A 9,398-nucleotide genomic window follows, 5' to 3' on the forward strand; every position below is an offset into this window, starting at 1 on the left:
TGTTGCAGCTGTAATTTATAGAGAAAACATTGTAAAAGCAGGTATGAATTAAAGATAAACAAAAAGATGTATAATGGAGACCTAGGGAGAAACGTTTGAGTATTACTGTAACTCGGTTGCTTAAGTAATTGTTCTAGAAAGTTTGAAAGTTCAAATGCTCCATATCCGTTAGGACAACACAAGCTTCGAGGATCTGGCATATCCTACAATCAATTACTAAGTGCATGTACAACCCTATTTAATATATGGTCTCTTGAGAGTTCTCTAAGGGACTATATGAAAAAAAATACAAGAGCCAAGCTCTTCGCTAAGAGCCCGCCTCTTTACGACTCTACGCATGTTGTCTATTAACTGCATTTATAATACTGAGTCTTAAAGTTATGTCATATAGTCTCTTAGCTGTCTCATAGAAAAATGGAGTCTCAGACTTGTACATGCCCTAAGTCTGCTGAATCCAAGAACACGGCCCCATACGCAGTCGTCAAACATAAACACCACTTGCAAGGAGCACGAACAGAGACCCAAAGCCCTGTAGAACAATCAAAGAAAACTTAGGCATGAATCGATCACCTTACTGAAATTGTAAGACAACCAAAAGATATGGAATTATGGATGGAATAAACTAATAGAGACCCAACACCCTGTCGAATTGTAGAACGAAAACGTTCTGCATAAAGCTTGTACCAGTAAAACAGAAGCAACAGCTGCTGTTGTGATCTCCTTTGCCAGGCTACGGCTCCGCTTGGATGAAGTAGCTTCATAGCTGAAACAGACAAAACATTATCAACGAATTGTGGATACTTTACTTCCCTCAATAAAGCTCTACTGATTTAAGCTCTACAACAACTTGCTATTTGGTTACTGCAATTTTAGCCAGGACTTCAGGGCTCAAAACTTTAGGCACATGAGCAAATAAATTGAAGGAAATACACTGCAACAAAAATTGAAATGTTCGACACAAGAATTAAATTTGTGATTTTAAATAAGTACAAGAATATACAAGAGCCTTCTTCTAACTACAAGTGCTAGAGTGCTAGACATTATCCTTATAATTTTTTACTACAACTGATAAAATGGAAATGGAAATTCGATTAGGCATGGTCAGTTGCAATCACAAAAAGTTTGTTGGACAGTTGGTCAGGATAAGCATCGAAGACACTGATGGCTGAGATTAATCATGGTCCGTGAAACCAGGAATAACCAGGCTAGTTACCCCCAGGTTGTGTATGCCTAGAGCCTAATCAGCCAAGGCATGTGTACTTTCCTACAGGCTACAATAAATAGTTAATTTCAAGTTACAAAGCTACATGGTCCATGTTCTATTTCAGAAACAACCTACAAGCCAAGTATAAAAAATTCAATAGATCAAAAAGGAAATCCTTCAGCAACATGCATTACAGAGTTAAATGCTAATGTATTCCAAAACAAACTGCACAATAGCAAGGACTCAACTGAATCGCGTTCCACTAGTTGCTGCTGCAACATCAAAATCACCGCAAAATCTCGCAGTCAAGAATGTTCTCAATCAAACCTTAACCCACAATCCAATTTATGAAAACAGTAAGAACCAACCCCTGTGTTCCTGCCATCCAACATTCCAGAAACATCCAGGGCAACTAATAGTGATCGATAACGCCCCCCCATCGTGAATGGAGTTTACCCCTAGCGGCATAGAACAAGGACAGGGATGCTACCACTTACAGATCAAGGCAACAAACAAATATTGCAACAAAATGAGATCTCCAATCGGATCGAGTGGACAGGTCGATTCGACATCCTATCAATAAAACTCAGTGGCTAAACACATCAGGCCAGGACACCAGGCAAGTGCAGCTAAACACAACAGATCAGGGCACCAGGCAAGTGAATGACTGATCCATCAAATCGCAAGGTATACGGGGCAGTAACAGACGGCGGACGAATGGGACTCACATGAAGAAGGAGGCGGTGAACATGAGGCCTACGGATACCATGACGACGGCCAGCGTCGGATACCACTCCACCGGCACGGGGCTCGAGATCGCCTTCGCCGCCTGCGACACGAACCCCGTGGGTCAGCACAGCGGGCTCCCAAGCAGAACCCTGGATCTAAGCAAGAGAAGGCAATGGAGGGCTCACCATGCCGTGAGATCTGCTGCCGCTGTAGTCGCCGCCCGCTCTGCCTGCCTCGTCGCCTCCTGGTCGCCGACGCGATGCACAGACGGATTTGTGACGAGCGGAGCCAGATTGGTACTGGTACGTCAGAGACGATCGCAATCAATCGCAACTCGCAAGGGTTTTAGTGGGCTTTGCATCCGAATGATGGGCCGGCGCATGGTTTCCGACAGGAGACAAACAGAACGGCTTGTTCCTTTTATGGCAAAGCCCAACGAGCCTCACGGACAGGCCTCATGAGCATAGATAGAGACCCATTGACCCAAAAAATGATCCATAGACAGAGACAAGTGCTAAGAGTTTGGTTTGCGAATTCAGTTGATCCAGCATGAGCTCCTCCTGCATGAGGTCGTCCGTTGTTTTTTTGGAGTGAACGGATGTTGTATAATTGCACTTCTAACGAGCGCTACATAGAGTATCTGATGTCGGACGACACAGATCTGTGATGTAAACCAAACAAATATATTAGGTTCAGATATAGGATCGGATGATTCCGGACGCCGTTGTCCGGCAAACCAAACACGTTGTTAATTAAATAATACTAATAATTAAAGATGTAAAACTAGCATTTTCAGACGGCACACAATTATTTGAGGGGTCGACGGCAGGCTTTCATTGTTGGTGGGCACCATATGTGCATTGCCACAACAACACAATAAAGTAAAATTAAAATACAAACCTCCTACACTCAACAATTGCATCTAAGGCTATAAACACAATCTGAAAAAAGTATCACATGCATAAAAATCTAGAGACATTAATGTGTGGATTTTTCAAATTCTGGCGCAAAGCATAAGTACCAAATACATCGCCAGTATGGCTACGACACAATAAAATAACATTAAAACATAAACCACCTACAGACAGGAATCACATCAAAAACGATAACTCACGTCAACCATCTTGGACACTGTTGATTCATTGAACATCTTTTGCCCATGCTAATTGGGATGCATTTACATCTACAAATGCCTCGCCAAAATAGAGCACGACTAATATGCAACCGGGTACTGGATGCAAGCGTGTAAGCAGACTTTTTAGCCCGCTAGATCTGTATCCAATGGTAGTCATATTTAGCACTTAAACTCTTCTACCACCACCTGATATAATTTTATAAAAAAACCTAACAAACCACAATTGTATTTACTGTTGGATACAGATGTAACGGGCTAAAAAGTCTGCTTACACGCTTGCACCTAGTACCCGCTTGCATATTAGTCGTTGTCGCCAAAGTAATCAACAAACCTCATGAGTTGAATGTCATGTTGATTCTCGTACGATGACTGCACACGACAAATAATCAGAATGTGCATACAACATAAAGTGATTAAGTTCCCTAAGATCTCATATTTGCATCCTATGATTTGATGACTGCTCCTACATCGTACCAGGGGTACGGCAGTGCACGACCTAGCGGACGACACCAGACACCATAGGGGCAACGAGGCCCAAAAATAGGAGGCCAATCTCTACCCCGGTAAAATACTAGTTCTCATTGTAAAGTCTACGAGCTATAAAAGGGCAAGACCACCCCTTCTTCATAGACATCAAATCCATCCACAACTGCACACTGAAAGGGAAATGTGCCCTTGGGCCATTTCTAAGTATTTTGGTGATTTAGTGTCCAACACAAGTGCCTAAGTGTTAAATGGTGGACAAAGTACAAATCAAGTATAAAGGTATGTTTCTCAGACTTAGTACATTGTTTTAGAGACTAATGTATTGTGTCTAAGTACTGGAAACAGGAAAAATCAAGTTGAAATTAAAGATGGCTTTGTTCAGCCAAAGTCAGCTCTGTCTGGGTGCACCGGACTGTCCGGTGCGCCAGGCTGGCTCAGGCGAACTTGCTGCTCTCGGGGAAGTGATTAACGGCGTACGACTATAATTCACCGGACTGTTCGGTGAGCCAACGGTCGGCCGCGCGATCCGCGCGAGACACGTGGCCGAGCCAACGGTCGAAAGGGGACACCGGACTGTCCGGTGTGCACCGGACAATGTCCGGTGTGCCAACGACTCGAAATCTGCAACGGTCGGCTTCGCCAAAGAAGGAAAGAAATCCGCACCGGACAGTGTCCGGTGGTGCACCGGACTGTCCGGTGTGCCAGGCGACAGAAAGCAAGAATTGCCTTCCTGGAATGCACTCAACGGCTCCTAGCTGCCTTAGGGCTATAAAAGGGACCCCTAGGCGCATGGAGGAGGACACTAAGCATTCTCTAAGCATTCCTAAGCACCAAGACTTTGATTCCGCACATTTGATTCTTTGTGATAGCAATTAGAGCTCCATTTGAGTTGTAAACTCGCCGAGTTGTGTTGTGAGCTCTTGTTGTGACTTGTGTGCGTGTTGGTACTCTGATTTCGTGTCTTGTGTGCGTTGCTCATCCTTCCTTACTCCGTGCTTCTTTGTGAACATCAAAGTGTAAGGGCGAGAGGCTCCAAGTTGTGGAGATTCCTCGCAAGTGGGATATAGTAAAGTGAAAGCAAAACACCGTGGTATTCAAGTGGGTCTTTGGACCGCTTGAAAGGGGTTGATTGCAACCCTCGTCCGTTGGGACGCCACAAAGTGGAGTAGGCAAGTGTTGGACTTGATCGAACCACGGGATAAACCACTGTGCCATCTCTGTGTTGATCTCTTTGTGGTTATCGTGTTGTGCAAGCTCTCCTCTCTAGCCACTTGGCTTAATTGTGCTAATGAAAGGGAATTAGGCTTACACCTAGTTCCTAAATGATTTTGGTGGTTGAATTGCCCAACACAAATAATTGGACTAACTAGTTTGCTCTAGTGTATAAGTTATACAGGTGCCAAAGGTTCACACTTAGCCAATAAAAAGACCAAGAATTGGGTTCATCAAAGAGAGCAAAGGATAACCGAAGTGTGCCCTGGTCTGGCGCACCGGACTGTCCGGTGTGCCACCGGACAGTGTCCGGTGCATCACCGGACAGTGTCCGGTGCACCAGGGGACTTCACGCTGAACTCTTCACCTTCGGGAAAATCCAGAGGCGCTCCACTATAATTCACCGGACTGTCCGGTGCCCCAGGTAAGAGCGACTCTGGAACTCGCCAGCTTCGGGAATTCGCTCCGCTATAATTCACCGGACATGTCCGGTGTACACCGGACTGTCCGATGAGCCAGCAGAGCAACGGCTACTTCGCGCCAACGGTCACCTGTAGAGGCATTAAATGCGCGCCAGAGCGCGCAGAAGTCAGGCACGCGCGAAGTGGCACACCGGACACTCTACAGTACATGTCCGGTGTGCCACCGGACAACCAGGCGAGCCCAGAAGTCAGAGCTCCAACGGTCGAAACCCAATGGCCTGGTGACGTGGCTGGCGCACCGGACACTGTCCGGTGTGCACCGGACAGTCCGGTGCACCATGCGACAGACAGCCCCACCAAACGACTAGTTTGGTGGTTGGGGCTATAAATACCCCCAACCACCCCACATTCAAGTCATCCAAGTTTTCCAACTTCCAACCACTTACAAGAGCTAGGCATTCAATTCTAGACACACCCAAGTGATCAAATCCTCTCCAAATTCCACACAACGCCTTAGTGATTAGTGAGAGAGATTTGCTTGTGTTCTTTCGAGCTCTTGCGCTTGGATTGCTTTCTTCTTTGATTCTTTCTTGCGATCAACTCAATTGTAATCAAGGCAAGAGGCACCAATTATGTGGTGGCCCTTGCGGGGAAGTTTTGTTCCCGTTTGATTGAGAAGAAGAAGCTCACTCGGTCTGAGGGACCGTTTGAGAGAGGGAAAGGGTTGAAAGAGACCCGGTCTTTGTGACCACCTCAACGGGGAGTAGGTTTGCGAGAACCGAACCTCGGTAAAACAAATCCACGTGTCACACTCCTTATTCGCTTGCGATTTGTTTTGCACCCTCTCTCGCGGACTTGATTATATTTCTAACGCTAACCCGGCTTGTAGTTGTGATTAACTTTGTAAATTTCAGTTTCGCCCTATTCACCCCCCTCTAGGCGACTTTCAATTGATATCAGAGCCCGGTGCTTCATTAGAGCCTAACCGCTCGAAGTGATGTCGGGAGAACACGCCAAGAAGGAGATGGAGACCGGCGACAAGCCCGCTACAAGCCACGGGAAGGCTTCATTGGAAGAGTCCCGCAACAAAAAGAAAGGGAAAGAGAAGAAAGCCTCCTCCCACAAGTCGCATCGGAGTGACGACAAGAAAAAGAAAATGAGGAAGGTGGTCTACTACGAGACCGACACTTCATCACCTTCCACCTCCGGCTCCGATGCGCCCTCCATAACTTCTAAGCGCCATGAGCGCAAGAAGTTTAGTAAGATCCCCTTACACTATCCTCGTACTTCTAGACATACTCCATTACTTTTCGTTCCATTAGGCAAACCGCCAACCTTTGACGGTGAAGATTATGCTAGGTGGAGCGATTTAATGAAATTTCATCTAACCTCACTCCACAAAAGTATATGGAATGTTGTTGAGTTTGGAGCACAGGTACCATCCGTCGGGGATGAGGATTATGATGAGGACGAGGTGGCCCAAATCGAGCACTTCAACTCCCAAGCCACAACCATACTCCTCACTTCTCTAAGTAGGGAGGAGTACAACAAGGTGCAAGGATTAAAGAGCGCCAAGGAAGTTTGGGACGTGCTCAAGACCGCGCACGAGGGTGATGAACTCACCAAGATCACCAAGCGGGAAACGATCGAGGGGGAGCTCGGTCGCTTCCGTCTACGCCAAGGGGAGGAGCCACAAGACATGTACAACCGGCTCAAAACCTTGGTGAATCAAGTGCGCAACCTCGGGAGCAAGAAGTGGGATGACCACGAGGTGGTTAAGGTTATTCTAAGATCTCTTATTTTCCTTAACCCTACTCAAGTACAATTAATTCGTGGCAATCCAAGATATACACTAATGACTCCCGAGGAAGTAATCGGGAATTTTGTGAGCTTTGAGTTTATGATCAAGGGCTCACGGAAGATCAACGAGCTTGACGGCCCCTCCATGTCCGAAGCACAACCGGTCGCATTCAAGGCGACGGAGGAGAAGAAGGAGGAGTCTACACCGAGTAGAACACCCATCGACGCCTCCAAGCTCGACAACGAGGAAATGGCGCTTGTCATCAAAAGCTTCCGCCAAATCCTCAAGCAAAGGAGGGGGAAAGATTACAAACCTCGCTCCAAGAAGGTTTGCTACAAGTGTGGTAAGCCCGGTCACTTTATAGCAAAATGTCCTATTTCTAGTGACAGTGACAGGGGCGACGACAAGAAGGGGAGAAGAAAGGAGAATAAAAGGTACTACAAGAAGAAGGGCGGCGATGCCCATGTTTGTCGCGAGTGGGACTCCGACGAAAGCTCTAGCAACTCCTCCGACGACGAGGACGCCGCCAACATCGCCGTCACCAAAGGGCTTCTCTTCCCCAACATCGGCCACAAGTGCCTCATGGCAAAGGACGGCAAAAAGAAGAAGGTTAAATGCAAATCCTTCACTAGATATGAGTCTTCTAGCGATGATAATGCTAGTGATGAGGAAGATAATTTGCGTACTCTTTTTGCCAACTTAAACATGCAACAAAAAGAGAAATTAAATGAATTGATTAGTGCTATCCATGAGAAGGATGATCTCTTGGACTCCCAAGAGGACTTCCTCATTAAATAAAACAAGAAGCATGTTAAAGTTAAAAATGCTTATTATCTAGAAGTTGAAAAATGTGAAAAATTATCTAGTGAGCTAAGCACTTGCCATGAGACTATAGACAACCTTAGAAATGAGAATGCTAATTTATTAGCTAAGGTTGATTCTATTGCTTGTAATGTTTCAATACCCAATCTTAGAAATAATAATGATGATTTGCTTGCTAAGATTGAAGAATTGAACATTTCTCTTGCTAGCCTTAGAGATGAAAATAAAAAATTGCTTGCTAAGGCTAAAGATCTTGATGTTTGCAATGTTACTATTTCCGATCTTAGAGATAAAAATGATATATTGCGTTCTAAGATTATTGAACTTAATTCTTGCAAACCCTCTACATCTATTGTTGAACATGTTACTATTTGCACTAGATGTAGAGATGTTAACATTGATGCTATTCATGATCACATGGCTTTAATTAAACAACAAAATGATCATATAGCAAAATTAGATGCTAAAATTGCCGAGCATGAAATTGAAAATGAAAAATTTAAATTTGCTCGTAGTATGCTTTATAGTGGGAGACGCCCTGGCGTTAAGGATGACATTGGCTTCCAAAAGGGAGACAATGTCAAACTTAATACACCTCCTAAGAAATTGTCTAATTTTGTTAAGGGCAAGGCTCCCATGCCTCAAGATAACGAGGGTTATATTTTGTACCCTGCCGGTTATCCTGAGAGCAAAATTAGGAGAATTCATTCTAGGAAGTCTCACTCTGGCCCTAACCATGCATTTATGTATAAGGGTGAGACATCTAGTTCTAGGCAACCAACCCGTGCTAAGTTGCCTGAGAAGAAAACTCCTAATGCATCAAATGATCATGACATTTCATTTAAAACTTTTGATGCATCCTATGTTTTAACTAACAAATCTGGCAAGGTAGTTGCCAAGTATGTTGGGGGCAAGCACAAGGGGTCAAAGACTTGTGTTTGGGTACCCAAAGTTCTTGTGTCTAATGCTAAAGGACCCAAAACCATTTGGGTACCTAAAGTCAAGAACTAAACATGTTTTGTAGGTTTATGCATCCGGGGGCTCAAGTTGGATCATCGATAGCGGGTGCACAAACCACATGACAGGGGAGAAGAAAATGTTCTCCTCCTATGAGAAAAACCAAGATCCCCAAAGAGCGATCACATTCGGGGATGGAAATCAAGGTTTGGTCAAAGGTTTGGGTAAAATTGCTATATCACCTAACCATTCCATTTCCAATGTTTTTCTTGTAGATTCTTTAGATTACAATTTGCTTTCCGTTTCTCAATTATGTCAAATGGGCTACAACTGTCTTTTTACTGATGTAGGTGTCACTGTCTTTAGAAGAAGTGATGATTCAATAGCATTTAAGCGAGTGTTAGAGGGTCAGCTATACTTGGTAGATTTTGATAGAGCTGAACTCGACACTTGCTTAATTGCTAAGACTAACATGGGCTGGCTCTGGCACCGCCGACTAGCACATGTTGGGATGAAGAATCTTCATAAGCTTCTAAAGGGAGAGCACATTTTAGGATTAACAAATGTTCATTTTGAGAAAGACAGGATCTGTAGCGCATGTCAAGCAGGAAAGCAAGTTGGTGCCCATCA

General features: G+C 44.7%; 1 protein-coding gene across 1 annotated transcript; it reads right to left on the reverse strand.

Moving 5' to 3' along the window:
* Positions 1-296: 296 nt before the first annotated feature.
* Positions 297-2,252, reverse strand: LOC100277314 (Protein NEF1). The gene is made up of 4 exons (NM_001150914.2): positions 2,119-2,252; positions 1,933-2,033; positions 685-763; positions 297-529 (listed from the first exon to the last, which is right to left on the reverse strand). The coding sequence occupies exons 1-4, from the start codon at positions 2,119-2,121 to the stop codon at positions 482-484; spliced, it is 231 nt and encodes a 76-aa protein (NP_001144386.2). The 5' UTR covers positions 2,122-2,252; the 3' UTR covers positions 297-481.
* Between the last annotated feature and the right edge of the window lie 7,146 nt (positions 2,253-9,398).

The sequence above is a fragment of the Zea mays genome, chromosome 6, assembly GCF_902167145.1.
Source record: "Zea mays cultivar B73 chromosome 6, Zm-B73-REFERENCE-NAM-5.0, whole genome shotgun sequence".
In the NCBI taxonomy this organism is placed as follows: domain Eukaryota; kingdom Viridiplantae; phylum Streptophyta; class Magnoliopsida; order Poales; family Poaceae; genus Zea; species Zea mays.

Bases quoted from the DNA above. Each gene is read 5' to 3' on its own strand.
- LOC100277314 (NM_001150914.2), bottom strand. The intron at 764-1,932 runs GTGAGTCCCATT...TGTCTGTTTCAG, and splicing joins TTCACCGCCTCCTTCTTCAT to CTATGAAGCTACTTCATCCA. The intron at 530-684 runs GTACAAGCTTTA...ATTGTTCTACAG, and splicing joins CTGTTGCTTCTGTTTTACTG to GGCTTTGGGTCTCTGTTCGT.